This window comes from Somniosus microcephalus, chromosome 12 (assembly GCF_052327205.1).
Source record: "Somniosus microcephalus isolate GS21.2 chromosome 12, FLI_Smic_1.0, whole genome shotgun sequence".
NCBI lineage: Eukaryota > Metazoa > Chordata > Chondrichthyes > Squaliformes > Somniosidae > Somniosus > Somniosus microcephalus.
In genome coordinates this window covers 5,316,445-5,335,092 of record NC_140998.1, presented here as the reverse complement: position 1 = coordinate 5,335,092, position 18,648 = coordinate 5,316,445, and the positions used below count along the sequence as shown (strand labels likewise).

At 59.4% G+C, this 18,648-nt stretch overlaps 1 protein-coding gene across 5 annotated transcripts in view; it reads left to right on the top strand.

Moving 5' to 3' along the window:
- The window catches only part of ift43 (intraflagellar transport 43 homolog (Chlamydomonas)), a 269,145-nt gene extending 251,443 nt beyond the window's left edge, over nt 1-17,702 (top strand). For all 5 annotated transcript variants that reach the window (XM_086002542.1, XM_086002538.1, XM_086002540.1 and 2 more), the window contains 2 exons: nt 15,692-15,754; nt 17,463-17,702. In XM_086002542.1, coding sequence (XP_085858668.1) covers nt 15,692-15,754; nt 17,463-17,585 — 186 coding nt within the window. In that variant the 3' untranslated portion in view covers nt 17,586-17,702. The remainder of the gene's footprint in view (nt 1-15,691; nt 15,755-17,462) is intronic.
- The last annotated feature ends 946 nt before the right edge of the window (nt 17,703-18,648 follow it).

Below are 18,648 nucleotides of genomic sequence, written 5' to 3'. Positions count from 1 at the left end.
AACTCGCACCCAGTCCCGTTCACCCATCGCCCCCTGTGCTAACTGCCCCGTGTCCTAACTCACACCCAGCCCCGTTCACCCATCACCCCCTGTGCTCACTGCCCCGTGTCCTAACTCGCACCCAGTCCTGTTCACCCATCACCCTCTGTGCTCACTGCCCCGTGTCCTAACTCACACCCAGTCCCGCTCACTGCCCCGTGTCCTAATTCGCACCGAGTCCCATTCACCCATCACCCCCTGTGCTCCCTGCCCCGTGTCCTAACTCACACCCAGTCACGTTCACCCATCACCCCCTGTGCTCAGTGCCCCGTGTCGTAACTCGCACCCAGTCCTGTTCACCCACCACCCCTGTGCTCACTGCCCCGTGTCCTAACTCACACCCAGTCCCGTTCACCCATCACCCCCTGTGCTCACTGCCCCGTGTCGTAACTCGCACCCAGTCCTGTTCACCCACCACCCCTGTGCTCACTGCCCCGTGTCCTAACTCACACCCAGTCCCGTTCACCCATCACCCCCTGTGCTCACTGCCCCATGTCCTAACTCACACCCAGTCCCGTTCACCCATCACCCCCTGTGCTCACTGCCCCGTGTCCTAACTCACACCCAGTCCCGTTCACCCATCACCCCCTGTGCTCATTGCCCCGTGTCCTAACTCACACCCAGTCCCGTTCACCCATCGCCCCCTGTGCTCACTGCCCCGTGTCCTAACTCACACCCAGTCCCGTTCACCCATCACCCCCTGTGCTCCCTGCCCCGTGTCCTAACTCACACCCAGTCCCGTTCACCCATCACCCCCTGTGCTCACTGCCCCGTGTCCTAACTCACACCCAGTCCCGTTCACACATCACCCCCTGTGCTCACTGCCCCGTGTCCTAACTCACACCCAGTCCCGTTCACCCATCACCCCCTGTGCTCACTGCCCCGTGTCCTAACTCGCACCCAGTCCCGTTCACCCATCGCCCCCTGTGCTCACTGCCCCGTGTCCTAACTCACACCCAGTCCCGTTCACCCATCAGCCCCTGTGCTCACTGCCCCGTGTCCTAACTCACACCCAGTCCCGTTCACCCATCACCCCCTGTGCTCATTGCCCCGTGTCCTAACTCACACCCAGTCCCGTTCACCCATCGCCCCCTGTGCTCACTGCCCCGTGTTCTAACTCACACCCAGTCCCGTTCACCCATCACCCCCTGTGCTCCCTGCCCCGTGTCCTAACTCACACCCAGTCCCGTTCACCCATCACCCCCTGTGCTCACTGCCCCGTGTTCTAACTCACACCCAGTCCCGTTCACCCATCACCCCCTGTGCTCCCTGCCCCGTGTCCTAACTCACACCCAGTCCCGTTCACCCATCACCCCCTGTGATCACTGCCCCGTGTCCTAACTCACACCCAGTCCCGTTCACCCATCGCCCCCTGTGCTCACTGCCCGGTGTCCTAACTCACACCCAGTCCCGTTCACCCATCACCCCCTGTGCTCACTGCCCCGTGTCCTAACTCACACCCAGTCCCGTTCACCCATCGCCCCCTGTGCTCACTGCCCCGTGTCCTAACTCACACCCAGTCCCGTTCACCCATCACCCCCTGTGCTCACTGCCCCGTGTCCTAACTCACACCCAGTCCCGTTCACCCATCGCCCCCTGTGCTCAATGCCCCGTGTCCTAACTCACACCCAGTCCCGTTCACCCATCACCCCCTGTGCTCACTGCCCCGTGTCCTAACTCACACCCAGTCCCGTTCACCCATCACCCCCTGTGCTCACTGCCCCGTGTCCTAACTCACACCCAGTCCCGTTCACCCATCACCCCCTGTGCTCACTGCCCCGTGTCCTAACTCACACCCAGTCCCGTTCACCCATCACCCCCTGTGCTCACTGCCCCGTGTCCTAACCCACACCCAGTCCCGTTCACCCATCACCCCCTGTGCTCACTGCCCCGTGTCCTAACTCACACCCAGTCCCGTTCACCCCTCACCCCCTGTGCTCACTGCCCCGTGTCCTAACTCGCACCCAGTCCTGTTCACCCATCACCCCCTGTGCTCACTGCCCCGTGTCCTAACTCACACCCAGTCCTGTTCACCCATCACCCCCTGTGCTCACTGCCCCGTGTCCTAACTCACACCCAGTCTCGTTCACCCATCACCCCCTGTGCTCACTGCCCCGTGTCCTAACTCACACCCAGTCCTGTTCACCCATCACCCCCTGTGCTCACTGCCCCGTGTCCTAACTCACACCCAGTCCTGTTCACCCATCACCCCCTGTGCTCACTGCCCCGTGTCCTAACTCGCACCCAGTCCCGTTCACCCATCACCCCCTGTGCTCACTGCCCCGTGTCCTAACTCGCACCCAGTCCCATTCACCCATCACCCCCTGTGCTCACTGCCCCGTGTCCTAACTCACACCCAGTCCCGTTCACCCATCACCCCCTGTGCTCACTGCCCCGTGTCCTAACTCACACCAAGTCCCGTTCACCCATCACCCCCTGTGCTCACTGCCCCGTGTCCTAACTCGCACCCAGTCCCGTTCACCCATCACCCCCTGTGCTCACTGCCCCGTGTCCTAACTCGCACCCAGTCCCATTCACCCATCACCCCCTGTGCTCACTGCCCCGTGTCCTAACTCACACCCAGTCCCGTTCACCCATCACCCCCTGTGCTCACTGCCCCGTGTCCTAACTCACACCAAGTCCCGTTCACCCATCACCCCCTGTGCTCACTGCCCCGTGTCCTAACTCACACCCAGTCCCGTTCACCCATCACCCCCTGTGCTCACTGCCCCGTGTCCTAACTCACACCCAGTCCCGTTCACCCATCACCCCCTGTGCTCACTGTCCCCGTGTCCTAACTCACGCCCAGTCCCGTTCACCCATCACCCCCTGTGCTCACTGCCCCGTGTCCTAACTCACACCCAGTCCAGTTCACCCATCACCCCGTGCTCACTGCCCCGTGTCCTAACTGACACCCAGTCCCGTTCGCCCATCACCCCCTGTGCTCGGTGCCCCGTGTCGCAACTCACACCCAGTCCCGTTCACCCATCACCCCCTGTGCTCACTGCCCCGTGTCCTAACTCACACCCAGTCCCGTTCACCCATCACCCCCTGTGCTCACTGCCCCGTGTCCTAACTCACACCCAGTCCCGTTCACCCATCACCCGCTGTGCTCACTGCCCCGTGTCGTAACTCGCACCCAGTCCTGTTCACCCACCACCCCTGTGCTCACTGCCCCGTGTCCTAACTCACACCCAGTCCCGTTCACCCATCACCCCCTGTGCTCACTGCCCCATGTCCTAACTCACACCCAGTCCCGTTCACCCATCACCCCCTGTGCTCACTGCCCCGTGTCCTAACTCACACCCAGTCCCGTTCACCCATCACCCCCTGTGCTCACTGCCCCGTGTCCTAACTCACACCCAGTCCCGTTCACCCATCGCCCCCTGTGCTCACTGCCCCGTGTCCTAACTCACACCCAGTCCCGTTCACCCATCACCCCCTGTGCTCCCTGCCCCGTGTCCTAACTCACACCCAGTCCCGTTCACCCATCACCCCCTGTGCTCACTGCCCCCTGTCCTAACTCGCACCCAGTCCCGTTCACCCATCACCCCCTGTGCTCACTGCCCCGTGTCCTAACTCACACCAAGTCCCGTTCACCCATCACCCGCTGTGCTCACTGCCCCGTGTCCTAACTCACACCCAGTCCCGTTCACCCATCATCCCCTGTGCTCACTGCCCCGTGTCCTAACTCACACCCAGTCCCGCTCACCCATCACCCCCTGTGCTCACTGCCCCGTGTCCTAACTCACACCCAGTCCCGTTCACCCATCACCCCCTGTGCTCACTGCCCCGTGTCCTAACTCACACCCATTCCCGTTCACCCATCACCCACTGTGCTCACTGCCCCGTGTCCTAACTCGCACCCAGTCCCGTTCACCCATCACCCCCTGTGCTCACTGCCCCGTGTCCTAACTCACACCGAGTCCCGTTCACCCATCACCCCCTGTGCTCACTGCCCCGTGTCCTAACTCACACCCAGTCTCGTTCACCCATCACCCCCTGTGCTCACTGCCCCGTGTCCCAACTCGCACCAAGTCCCGTTCACCCATCACCCCCTGTGCTCACTGCCCCGTGTCCTAACTCACACCCAGTCTCGTTCACCCACCACCCGCTGTGCTCACTGCCCCGTGTCCTAACTCACACCCAGTCCCGTTCACCCATCACCCGCTGTGCTCACTACCCCGTGTCCTAATTCGCAGCGAGTCCCGTTCACCCATCACCCCCTGTGCTCACTGCCCCGTGTCCTAACTCGCACCCAGTCCCGTTCACCCATCACCCCCTGTGCTCACTGCCCCGTGTCCTAACTCACACCCAGTCCCGTTCACCCATCACCCCCTGTGCTCAGTGCCCCGTATCCTAACTCACACCCAGTCCCGTTCACCCATCACCCCCTGTGCTCACTGCCCCGTGTCCTAACTCGCACCCAGTCCCGTTCACCCATCGCCCCCTGTGCTAACTGCCCCGTGTCCTAACTCACACCCAGCCCCGTTCACCCATCACCCCCTGTGCTCACTGCCCCGTGTCCTAACTCGCACCCAGTCCTGTTCACCCATCACCCTCTGTGCTCACTGCCCCGTGTCCTAACTCACACCCAGTCCCGTTCACACATCACCCCCTGTGCTCACTGCCCCGTGTCCTAACTCGCACCCAGTCCCGTTCACTTATCACCCCCTGTGCTCACTGCCCCGTGTCCTAACTCGCACCCAGTCCCGTTCACCCATCGCCTCCTGTGCTCACTGCCCCGTGTCCTAACTCGCACCCAGTCCCGTTCACCCATCGCCTCCTGTGCTCACTGCCCCGTGTCCTAACTCGCACCCAGTCCCGTTCACCCATCACCCCCTGTGCTCACTGCCCCGTGTCCTAACTCGCACCCAGTCCCGTTCACCCATCACCCCCTGTGCTCACTGCCCCGTGTCCTAACTCACACCCAGTCCCGTTCACCCATCACCCCGTGCTCACTGCCCCGTGTCCTAACTCACACCAACTCCCGTTCACCCCTCACCCCCTGTGCTCACTGCCCCGTGTCCTAACTCACACCCAGTCCCGTTCACCCATCACCCCCTGTGCTCACTGCCCCGTGTCCTAACTCACACCCAGTCCCGTTCACCCATCACCCCCTGTGCTCACTGCCCCGTGTCCTAACTCACACCCGGTCCCGTTCACCCATCAGCCCCTGTGCTCACTGCCCCGTGTCCTAACTCACACCCAGTCCCGTTCACCCATCGCCCCCTGTGCTCACTGCCCCGTGTCCTAACTCGCACCCAGTCCCGTTCACCCATCACCCCCTGTGCTCACTGCCCCGTGTCCTAACTCACACCCGGTCCCGTTCACCCATCAGCCCCTGTGCTCACTGCCCCGTGTCCTAACTCGCACCCAGTCCTGTTCACCCATCAGCCCCTGTGCTCACTGCCCCGTGTCCTAACTCGCACCCAGTCCCGTTCACCCATCACCCCCTGTGCTCACTGCTCCGTGTCCTAACTCACACCCAGTCCCGTTCACCCATCACCCCCTGTGCTCACTGCCCCGTGTCCTAACTCACACCCAGTCCTGTTCACCCATCACCCCCTGTGCTCACTGCCCCGTGTCCTAACTCACACCCAGTCCAGTTCACCCATCACCCCGTGCTCACTGCCCCGTGTCCTAACTCACACCCAGTCTCGTTCACCCATCACCCCCTGTGCTCACTGCCCCGTGTCCTAACTCGCACCCAGTCCCGTTCACCCATCGCCCCCTGTGCTCACTGCCCCGTGTCCTAAATCACACCAAGTCCCGTTCACCCATCACCCCCTGTGCTCACTGCTCCGTGTCCTAACTCACACCCAGTCCCGTTCACCCATCACCCCCTGTGCTCACTGCCCCGTGTCCTAAATCACACCAAGTCCCGTTCACCCATCACCCCCTGTGCTCACTGCCCCATGTCCTAACTGACACCCAGTCCCGTTCACCCATCGCCCCCTGTGCTCACTGCCCCGTGTCCTAACTCGCACCCAGTCCCGTTCACCCATCGCCCCCTGTGCTCACTGCCCCGTGTCCTAAATCACACCAAGTCCCGTTCACCCATCACCCCCTGTGCTCACTGCTCCGTGTCCTAACTCACACCCAGTCCCGTTCACCCATCACCCCCTGTGCTCACTGCCCCGTGTCCTAACTCACACCCAGTCCTGTTCACCCATCACCCCCTGTGCTCACTGCCCCGTGTCCTAACTCACACCCAGTCCAGTTCACCCATCACCCCGTGCCCTAACTGACACCCAGTCCCGTTCACCCATCGCCCCCTGTGCTCACTGCCCCGTGTCCTAACTCACACCCAGTCCCGTTCACCCATCACCCCCTGTGCTCACTGTCCCCGTGTCCTAACTCACGCCCAGTCCCGTTCACCCATCACCCCCTGTGCTCACTGCCCCGTGTCCTAACTCACACCCAGTCCAGTTCACCCATCACCCCGTGCTCACTGCCCCGTGTCCTAACTGACACCCAGTCCCGTTCGCCCATCACCCCCTGTGCTCGGTGCCCCGTGTCGCAACTCACACCCAGTCCCGTTCACCCATCACCCCCTGTGCTCACTGCCCCGTGTCCTAACTCACACCCAGTCCTGTTCACCCATCACCCCCTGTGCTCACTGCCCCGTGTCCTAACTCACACCCAGTCCTGTTCACCCATCACCCCCTGTGCTCACTGCCCCGTGTCCTAACTCACACCCAGTCCCGTTCACCCATCACCCCCTGTGCTCACTGCCCCGTGTCCTAACTCACACCCAGTCCCGTTCACCCATCACCCGCTGTGCTCACTGCCCCGTGTCGTAACTCGCACCCAGTCCTGTTCACCCACCACCCCTGTGCTCACTGCCCCGTGTCCTAACTCACACCCAGTCCCGTTCACCCATCACCCCCTGTGCTCACTGCCCCATGTCCTAACTCACACCCAGTCCCGTTCACCCATCACCCCCTGTGCTCACTGCCCCGTGTCCTAACTCACACCCAGTCCCGTTCACCCATCACCCCCTGTGCTCACTGCCCCGTGTCCTAACTCACACCCAGTCCCGTTCACCCATCGCCCCCTGTGCTCACTGCCCCGTGTCCTAACTCACACCCAGTCCCGTTCACCCATCACCCCCTGTGCTCCCTGCCCCGTGTCCTAACTCACACCCAGTCCCGTTCACCCATCACCCCCTGTGCTCACTGCCCCGTGTCCTAACTCACACCCAGTCCCGTTCACCCATCACCCCCTGTGCTCACTGCCCCCTGTCCTAACTCGCACCCAGTCCCGTTCACCCATCACCCCCTGTGCTCACTGCCCCGTGTCCTAACTCACACCAAGTCCCGTTCACCCATCACCCGCTGTGCTCACTGCCCCGTGTCCTAACTCACACCCAGTCCCGTTCACCCATCATCCCCTGTGCTCACTGCCCCGTGTCCTAACTCACACCCAGTCCCGCTCACCCATCACCCCCTGTGCTCACTGCCCCGTGTCCTAACTCACACCCAGTCCCGTTCACCCATCACCCCCTGTGCTCACTGCCCCGTGTCCTAACTCACACCCATTCCCGTTCACCCATCACCCACTGTGCTCACTGCCCCGTGTCCTAACTCGCACCCAGTCCCGTTCACCCATCACCCCCTGTGCTCACTGCCCCGTGTCCCAACTCGCACCAAGTCCCGTTCACCCATCACCCCCTGTGCTCACTGCCCCGTGTCCTAACTCACACCCAGTCTCGTTCACCCACCACCCCCTGTGCTCACTGCCCCGTGTCCTAACTCACACCCAGTCCCGTTCACCCATCACCCGCTGTGCTCACTACCCCGTGTCCTAATTCGCACCGAGTCCCGTTCACCCATCACCCCCTGTGCTCACTGCCCCGTGTCCTAACTCGCACCCAGTCCCGTTCACCCATCACCCCCTGTGCTCACTGCCCCGTGTCCTAACTCACACCCAGTCCCGTTCACCCATCACCCCCTGTGCTCAGTGCCCCGTATCCTAACTCACACCCAGTCCCGTTCACCCATCACCCCCTGTGCTCACTGCCCCGTGTCCTAACTCGCACCCAGTCCCGTTCACCCATCGCCCCCTGTGCTAACTGCCCCGTGTCCTAACTCACACCCAGCCCCGTTCACCCATCACCCCCTGTGCTCACTGCCCCGTGTCCTAACTCGCACCCAGTCCTGTTCACCCATCACCCTCTGTGCTCACTGCCCCGTGTCCTAACTCACACCCAGTCCCGCTCACTGCCCCGTGTCCTAATTCGCACCGAGTCCCATTCACCCATCACCCCCTGTGCTCCCTGCCCCGTGTCCTAACTCACACCCAGTCACGTTCACCCATCACCCCCTGTGCTCAGTGCCCCGTGTCGTAACTCGCACCCAGTCCTGTTCACCCACCACCCCTGTGCTCACTGCCCCGTGTCCTAACTCACACCCAGTCACGTTCACCCATCACCCCCTGTGCTCACTGCCCCGTGTCGTAACTCGCACCCAGTCCTGTTCACCCACCACCCCTGTGCTCACTGCCCCGTGTCCTAACTCACACCCAGTCCCGTTCACCCATCACCCCCTGTGCTCACTGCCCCATGTCCTAACTCACACCCAGTCCCGTTCACCCATCACCCCCTGTGCTCACTGCCCCGTGTCCTAACTCACACCCAGTCCCGTTCACCCATCACCCCCTGTGCTCATTGCCCCGTGTCCTAACTCACACCCAGTCCCGTTCACCCATCGCCCCCTGTGCTCACTGCCCCGTGTCCTAACTCACACCCAGTCCCGTTCACCCATCACCCCCTGTGCTCCCTGCCCCGTGTCCTAACTCACACCCAGTCCCGTTCACCCATCACCCCCTGTGCTCACTGCCCCGTGTCCTAACTCACACCCAGTCCCGTTCACACATCACCCCCTGTGCTCACTGCCCCGTGTCCTAACTCGCACCCAGTCCCGTTCACTTATCACCCCCTGTGCTCACTGCCCCGTGTCCTAACTCGCACCCAGTCCCGTTCACCCATCGCCTCCTGTGCTCACTGCCCCGTGTCCTAACTCGCACCCAGTCCCGTTCACCCATCACCCCCTGTGCTCACTGCCCCGTGTCCTAACTCGCACCCAGTCCCGTTCACCCATCACCCCCTGTGCTCACTGCCCCGTGTCCTAACTCACACCCAGTCCCGTTCACCCATCACCCCGTGCTCACTGCCCCGTGTCCTAACTCACACCAACTCCCGTTCACCCCTCACCCCCTGTGCTCACTGCCCCGTGTCCTAACTCACACCCAGTCCCGTTCACCCATCACCCCCTGTGCTCACTGCCCCGTGTCCTAACTCACACCCAGTCCCGTTCACCCATCACCCCCTGTGCTCACTGCCCCGTGTCCTAACTCACACCCAGTCCCGTTCACCCATCGCCCCCTGTGCTCACTGCCCCGTGTCCTAACTCGCACCCAGTCCCGTTCACCCATCACCCCCTGTGCTCACTGCCCCGTGTCCTAACTCACACCCGGTCCCGTTCACCCATCAGCCCCTGTGCTCACTGCCCCGTGTCCTAACTCGCACCCAGTCCCGTTCACCCATCAGCCCCTGTGCTCACTGCCCCGTGTCCTAACTCGCACCCAGTCCCGTTCACCCATCACCCCCTGTGCTCACTGCTCCGTGTCCTAACTCACACCCAGTCCCGTTCACCCATCACCCCCTGTGCTCACTGCCCCGTGTCCTAACTCACACCCAGTCCTGTTCACCCATCACCCCCTGTGCTCACTGCCCCGTGTCCTAACTCACACCCAGTCCAGTTCACCCATCACCCCGTGCTCACTGCCCCGTGTCCTAACTGACACCCAGTCCCGTTCACCCATCGCCCCCTGTGCTCACTGCCCCGTGTCCTAACTCGCACCCAGTCCCGTTCACCCATCGCCCCCTGTGCTCACTGCCCCGTGTCCTAAATCACACCAAGTCCCGTTCACCCATCACCCCCTGTGCTCACTGCTCCGTGTCCTAACTCACACCCAGTCCCGTTCACCCATCACCCCCTGTGCTCACTGCCCCGTGTCCTAACTCACACCCAGTCCTGTTCACCCATCACCCCCTGTGCTCACTGCCCCGTGTCCTAACTCACACCCAGTCCAGTTCACCCATCACCCCGTGCCCTAACTGACACCCAGTCCCGTTCACCCATCGCCCCCTGTGCTCACTGCCCCGTGTCCTAACTCACACCCAGTCCCGTTCACCCATCACCCCCTGTGCTCACTGCCCCGTGTCCTAACTCGCACCCAGTCCCGTTCACCCATCACCCCCTGTGCTCACTGCCCCGTGTCCTAACTCACACCCAGTCCCGTTCACCCATCACCCCCTGTGCTCACTGCCCCGTGTCCTAACTCACACCCAGTCCAGTTCACCCATCACCCCGTGCTCACTGCCCCGTGTCCTAACTGACACCCAGTCCCGTTCACCCATCATCCCCTGTGCTCACTGCCCCGTGTCCTAACTCACACCAAGTCCCGTTCACCCATCACCCCCTGTGCTCACTGCCCCGTGTCCTAACTCACACCCAGTCCCATTCACCCATCACCCCCTGTGCTCACTGCCCCGTGTCCTAACTCACACCCAGTCCCGTTCACTCATCACCCCCTGTGCTCACTGCCCCGTATCCTAACTCACACCCAGTCCCGTTCACCCATCACCCCCTGTGCTCACTGCCCCGTGTCCGAACTCACACCCAGTCCCGTTCGCCCATCACCCGCTGTGCTCACTGCCCCGTGTCCTAACTCACACTCAGTCCCGTTCACCCATCACCCCCTGTGCTCACTGCCCCGTGTCCTAACTCACACCCAGTTCCGTTCACCCATCACCCCCTGTGCTCACTGCCCCGTGTCCTAACTCACACCCAGTCCCGTTTACCCATCACCCCCTGTGCTCAGTGCCCCGTGTCCTAACTCACACCCAGTCCCGTTCACCCATCACCCCCTGTGCTCACTGCCCCGTGTCCTAACTCACACCCAGTCTCGTTCACCCATCACCCCCTGTGCTCACTGCCCTGTGTCCTAACTCACACCCAGTCCCGTTCACCCATCACCCCCTGTGCTCACTGCCCCGTGTCCTAACTCGCACCCAGTCCCGTTCACCCATCACCCCCTGTGCTCACTGCCCCGTGTCCTAACTCCCACCCAGTCCCGTTCACCCATCACCCCCTGTGCTCACTGCCCCGTGTCCTAACTCACACCCAGTCCCATTCACCCACCACCCCCTGTGCTCACTGCCCCGTGTCCTTATTCACACCCAGTCCCGTTCACCCATCACCCCCTGTGCTCACTGCCCCGTGTCCTAACTCACACCCAGTCCCGTTCACCCATCACCCCGTGCTCACTGCCCCGTGTCCTAACTCACACCCAGTCCCGTTCACCCATCACCCCCTGTGCTCACTGCCCCGTGTCCTAACTCACACCCAGTCCCATTCACCCACCACCCCTGTGCTCACTGCTCCGTGTCCTAACTCACACCCAGTCCCGTTCACCCATCACCCCCTGTGCTCACTGCCCCGTGTCCTAACTCGCACCCAGTCCCGTTCACCCATCACCCCCTGTGCTCACTGCCCCGTGTCCTAACTCAAACCCAGTCCCATTCACCCATCACCCCCTGTGCTCACTACCCCGTGTCCTAACTCACACCCAGTCCCATTCACCCACCACCCCTGTGCTCACTGCCCCGTGTCCTAACTCACACCCAGTCCCGTTCACCCATCACCCCCTGTGCTCACTGCCCCGTGTCCTAACTCACACCCAGTCCCGTTCACCCATCACCCCCTGTGCTCACTGCCCCGTGTCCTAACTCACACCCAGTCCCGTTCACCCATCACCCCCTGTGCTCACTGCCCCGTGTCCTAACTCACACCCAGTCCTGTTCCCCCCTCACCCCCTGTGCTCACTGCCCCGTGTCCTAAGTCACACCCAGTCCCGTTCACCCATCAGCCCCTGTGCTCACTGCCCCGTGTCCTAACTCACACCCAGTCCCGTTCACCCATCACCCCCTGTGCTCACTGCCCCGTGTCCTAACTCGCACCCAGTCCCATTCACCCATCACCCCCTGTGCTCACTGCCCAGTGTCCTAACTCACACCCAGTCCCGTTCACCCATCACCCCCTGTGCTCACTGCCCCGTGTCCTAACTCACACCCAGTCCTGTTCACCCATCACCCCCTGTGCTCACTGCCCCGTGTCCTAACTCACACCCAGTCCCGTTCACCCATCACCCCCTGTGCTCACTGCCCCGTGTCCTAACTCACACCCAGTCCCGTTCACCCATCACCCCCTGTGCTCACTGCCCCGTGTCCAAACTCACACCCAGTCCCTTTCACCCACCACACCTGTGCTCATTGCCCCGTGTCCTAACTCGCACCAAGAACAGCTAATGTAGTACCACTATACAAGAAGGTAGCAGGGATAAACCAGGGAATTACAGGCCAGTGAGCCTAACATCTGTGGTAGGGAAATTATTGGAAAAACTTCTGAGGGACAAAATTAGTCTCCACTTGGAGAGGCAAGGATTAATCGGGGATAGTCAGCATGGCTTTGTCAAGGGTAAATCATGTCTGACAAATCTGATTGAATTTTTCGAGGGGGTGACTAGAGGGGTGGATGAGGGAAATGCTGTGGATGTGGTTTACATGGACTTCAGTAAAGCTTTTGACAAAGTCCCGCATAGGAGACTGGTCAAGAAGGTAAGAGCCCATGGGATCCAGGGTGCCTTGGCGCGTTGGATCCTAAACTGGCTGAGTGGCAGGAGGCAGAGGGTGATGGTCGAAGGATGCTTTTGTGACTGGAAGCCTGTGTCCAGTGGGGTACCTCAGGGATCGGTGCTGGGTCCCTTGCTGTTTGTGATCTACATTAATGATTTGGATGAGAATGTAAAAGGTATGATCAGTAAGTTCGCAGATGACACGAAAATTGGTGGGGTGGTAAATTGCGAGGAGGAAAGCCTCCGGCTACAGGACGATATAAACGGGTTGGTCAGATGGGCGGAAAAGTGGCAAATGGAATTTAACCCTGAAAAGTGCGAGGTGATGCATTTTGGACGGACAAATAAGGCAAGGGAATACACAATGAGTGGTAGGACCCTCGGAAGTACAGAGGGTCAGAGGGACCTTGGTGTACATGTACATAGATCTCTGAAGGCAGCGGAACAGGTAGATAAGGTGGTTAAAAAGGCATATGGGATACTTGCCTTCATTAGCCGAGGCATAGAATATAAGAGCAGGGAGGTTATGATGGAGCTGTACAAAACGCTGGTGAGGCCACAGCTGGAGTACTGTGTGCAGTTCTGGTCGCCTCACTATAGGAAGGATGTGATTGCTTTGGAGAGGGTGCAGAGAAGATTCACCAGGATGTTACCTGGGATGGAGCGCCTCAGCTATGAAGAAAGACTAAACAGGCTGGGGTTGTTTTCCTTGGAGCAAAGAAGGCTGAGGGGGGACCTGATTGAGGTGTACAAAATGATGAGGGGCATAGATAGGGTAGATAAAGAGGAACTTTTCCCCTTAGTAGGGGGGTCAATAACAAGGGGGCATAGATTCAGGGTAAGGGGCAGGAGATTTAGAGGGGATTTGAGGAGGAACTTTTTCACCCAGAGGGTGGTTGGTATCTGGAACTCACTGCCTGAAAGCGTGGTAGACGCAGGAACCCTCACAACATTCAAGAAGCATTTGGATGAGCACTTGAAATGCCATTGCATACAAGGCTATGGACCAAGTGCTGGAAAATGGGATTAGACAGGACAGGGGTGGATGGGCGGCACGGACACGATGGGCCGAAGGGCCTCATTCTGTGCTGTAAAACTCTCTGACTCTATGACTCACTGCCCAGTGTCCTAACTCACACCCAGTCCCGCTCACTGCCCCGTGTCCTAACTCGCACCGAGTCCCATTCACCCATCACCCCCTGTGCTCCCTGCCCCGTGTCCTAACTCACACCCAGTCCCGTTCACCCATCACCCCCTGTGCTCACTGCCCCGTGTGCTAACTCACACCCAGTCCCGCTCACTGCCCCGTGTCCTAACTCACACCCAGTCCCGTTCACACATCACCCCTGTGCTCACTGCCCTGTCTCCTAACTCACACCCAGTCCCGCTCACTGCCCCGTGTCCTAACTCGCACCGAGTCCCATTCACCCATCACCCCCTGTGCTCCCTGCCCCGTGTCCTAACTCACACCCAGTCCCGTTCACCCATCACCCCCTGTGCTCACTGCCCCGTGTGCTAACTCACACCCAGTCCCGCTCACTGCCCCGTGTCCTAACTCACACCCAGTCCCGTTCACACATCACCCCTGTGCTCACTGCCCTGTCTCCTAACTCACACCCAGTCCCGCTCACTGCCCCGTGTCCTAACTCGCACCGAGTCCCATTCACCCATCACCCCCTGTGCTCCCTGCCCCGTGTCCTAACTCACACCCAGTCCCGTTCACCCATCACCCCCTGTGCTCACTGCCCCGTGTCCTAACTCACACCCAGTCCCGTTCACCCATCACCCCCTGTGCTCACTGCCCCGTGTCCTAACTCACACCCAGTCCCGTTCACCCATCACCCCCTGTGCTCACTACCCCGTGTCCTAACTCACACCCAGTCCCGTTCACCCATCACCCCCTGTGCTCACTGCCCCGTGTCCTAACTCACACCCAGTCCCGTTCACCCATCACCCCCTGTGCTTACTACCCCGTGTCCTAACTCACACCCAGTCCCGTTCACCCATCACCCCCTGTGCTCACTGCCCCGTGTCCTTACTCGCACCGAGTCCCGTTCACCCATCACCCCCTGTGCTCACTGCCCCGTGTCCTAACTCACACCCAGTCCCGTTCACCCATCACCCCCTGTGCTCACTGCCCCGTGTCCTAACTCACACCCAGTCCCGTTCACCCATCACCCGCTGTGCTCACTGCCCCGTGTCCTAACTCACACCCAGTCCCGTTCACCCATCGCCCCCTGTGCTCACTGCCCCGTGTCCTAACTCACAACGAGTCCCGTTCACCCACCACCCCTGTGCTCCCTGCCCCGTGTCCTAACTCGCACCAAGTCCTGTTCACCCATCACCCCCTGTGCTCACTGCCCCGTGTCCTAACTCACACCCAGTCCCGTTCACCCACCACCCCCTGTGCTCACTGCCCCGTGTCCTAACTCACACCCAGTCCCGTTCACCCACCACCCCCTGTGCTCACTGACCTACATTGGCTCCCGGTCCGGCAGTGCCTCAATTTAAAAACTTTTATCCTTGTTTTCAATCCCTCCATGGCCTCACCCCTCCCTATCTGTGTAACCTCCTGCAGCCCTGCACAATCTCTGCGCTCCTCTAATTCTGGCCTCTTGCGCATCCCCGATTATAATCGCTCCACCATTGGCGGCCGTGCTTTCAGCTGCCTGGGCCCCAAGCTCTGGAATTCTTTTCCTAGACCTCCCCGCCTCGCTACCTCTCTCTCCTTGATGACGCTTCTTAAACCCCACCTCTTTGACCCAGTTTTTGTTCACCTGTCCTAATAGCTCCTTATGTGACTCGGTGTTGAACTTTGTTTGATAATCGCTCCTGTGAAGCGCCTTGGGATGTTTTACTACATTAAAGGTGCTATATAAATGCAAGAATGCACTGATTCACTTCTGCTGTGCTTGAGGAACTTACCTGATCGTATTTGTGTTTCTCACAGGACGGGGATATTGACCTGAAGCTGCTGAGCCGCGTGTTATCAGCGGAGCAGGAGGTCAGAGAGGTGAGAAGTCGCAGTCCCGCAGACGCTAAACATCAGCACTAAAAATGCTGCAAATACACAGTTGGACTGTCAGCAGCCGAGAGAGCTTTACAGGTGCAAGGTCAGGACGGGTATGGGCAGGAGTGTTTGATGGGGCAGTGTAGAGGGAGCTTTACTCTGTATCTAACCCGTGCTGTACCTGCCCTGGGAGTGTTTGATGGGACAGTGTAGAGGGAGCTTTACTCTGTATCTAACCCATGCTGTACCTGCCCTGGGAGTGTTTGATGGGACAGTGTCGAGGGAGCTTCACTCTGTATCTAACCCATGCTGTACCTGCCCTGGGAGTGTTTGATGGGACAGTGTAGAGGGAGCTTTACTCTGTATCTAACCCGTGCTGTACCTGCCCTGGGAGTGTTTGATGGGACAGTGTAGAGGGAGCTTTACTCTGTATCTAACCCGTGCTGTACCTGCCCTGGGAGTGTTTGATGGGACAGTGTAGAGGGAGCTTTACTCTGTATCTAACCTGTGCTGTACCTGCCCTGGGAGTGTTTGATGGGACAGTGTAGAGGGTGCTTTACTCTGTATCTAACCCGTGCTGTACCTGCCCTGGGAGTGTTTGATGGGACAGTGTAGAAGGAGCTTTACTCTGTATCTAACCCGTGCTGTTCCTGCCCTGGGGGTGTTTGATGGGACAGTGTAGAGGGAGCTTTACTCTGTATCTAACCCGTGCTGTACCTGCCCTGGGAGTGTTTGATGGGACAGTGTAGAGGGAGCTTTACTCTGTATCTAACCCGTGCTGTACCTGCCCTGGGAGCGTTTGATGGGACAGTGTAGAAGGAGCTTTACTCTGTATCTAACCCGTGCTGTACCTGCCCTGGGAGTGTTTGATGGGACAGTGTAGAGAGAGCTTTACTCTGTATCTAACCCGTGCTGTTCCTGCCCTGGGGGTGTTTGATGGGACAGTGTAGAGGGAGCTTTACTCTGTATCTAACCCGTGCTGTTCCTGCCCTGGGGGTGTTTGATGGGACAGTGTAGAGGGAGCTTTACTCTGTATCTAACCCGTGCTGTACCTGCCCTGGGAGTGTTTGATGGGACAGTGTAGAGGGAGCTTTACTCTGTATCTAACCCGTGCTGTACCTGCCCTGGGAGTGTTTGATGGGACAGTGTAGAAGGAGCTTTACTCTGTATCTAACCCGTGCTGTACCTGCCCTGGGAGTGTTTGATGGGACAGTGTAGAGAGAGCTTTACTCTGTATCTAACCCGTGCTGTTCCTGCCCTGGGGGTGTTTGATGGGACAGTGTAGAGGGAGCTTTACTCTGTATCTAACCCGTGCTGTTCCTGCCCTGGGGGTGTTTGATGGGACAGTGTAGAGGGAGCTTTACTCTGTATCTAACCCGTGCTGTACCTGCCCTGGGAGTGTTTGATGGGACAGTGTAGAGGGAGCTTTACTCTGTATCTAACCCGTGCTGTACCTGCCCTGGGAGTGTTTGATGGGACAGTGTGGAGGGAGTTTTACTCTGTATCTAACCCGTGCTGTACCTGCCCTGGGAGTGTTTGATGGGACAGTGTAGAGGGAGCTTTACTCTGTATCTAACCCGTGCTGTACCTGTTGGGGGTCACTGGGAGCATTGGTTAATTGGTTTGATCAGCACAGAATTCGCTTCCGAACCGGAAGCTGATTGTTCCTGGAATCGTGGTGCTCGCTCTGTCCTGTTCTGTCTTTGTGCAGGAGGACGAGTGCTGGGGTTGGGACCCTCTGTTCACTGAGGTGTCCTCAGAGCTGCTGACTGAGTCCGAGGACGGTGCTGGTCAGGATGAGGAAGAACCCAAACTGCTGTCTGCACAGGCCTGATGGAAACGGCAATCTCACCGATCGTTTTTCATCCCATTGTTTCTGTTTTTTTGATGTTCGAATGTTAATGTTGAAGTACTGGAGCTTCTAAAATAGAACGTGTGTTTATAACTTTAACTTTCCATGTCGTGCTTTATTTTATTATTTGGGTGGCGATGAGTGACGGAGCGAGCTGAGAGTCTGTGCGGGGCCGCTGCATTCAAGAACTGACGTACAGTCTGGGGTCACAACAGACACAGGCCCAGTCTCATAACACCAGCCCCACGCGCTCACACACACACAGTCACACTCACTCTCGCACGCTCTCTCTCACACACACACAGTCACACTCACTCTCGCACACTCTCTCACACACACACACAGTCACACTCACTCTCTCGCACACTCTCTCACACACAGTCACACTCACTCTCACACGCTCTCCCACACACACAGTCACACTCACTCTCGCACACTCTCACACACAGTCACACTCACTCTCACACGCTCTCTCACACACACAGTCACACTCACTCGCACACTCTCTCACACACAGTCACACTCACTCTCGCACACTCTCTCACACACACAGTCACACTCACTCTCGCACGCTCTCTCACTCACACAGTCACACTCACTCTCGCACGCTCTCACACACACAGTCACACTCACTCTCGCACGCTCTCTCACTCACACAGTCACACTCACTCTCGCACGCTCTCTCACACACACAGTCACACTCACTCTCGCACGCTCTCTCACACACAGTCACACTCACTCTCGCACGCTCTCTCACACACACAGTCACACTCACTCTCGCACGCTCTCACACACACAGTCACACTCACTCTCGCACGCTCTCTCTCACACACAGTCACACTCACTCACACACACACACACACTCACACAGTCACACTCACTCTCGCACGCTCTCTCACACACACAGTCACACTCACTCGCGCACGCTCTCTCACACACACAGTCACACTCACTCTCTCACACACTCTCTCTCACACACAGTCACACTCACTCTCACACACACAAACACACACACTCACACACACAGTCACACTCACTCTCTCAC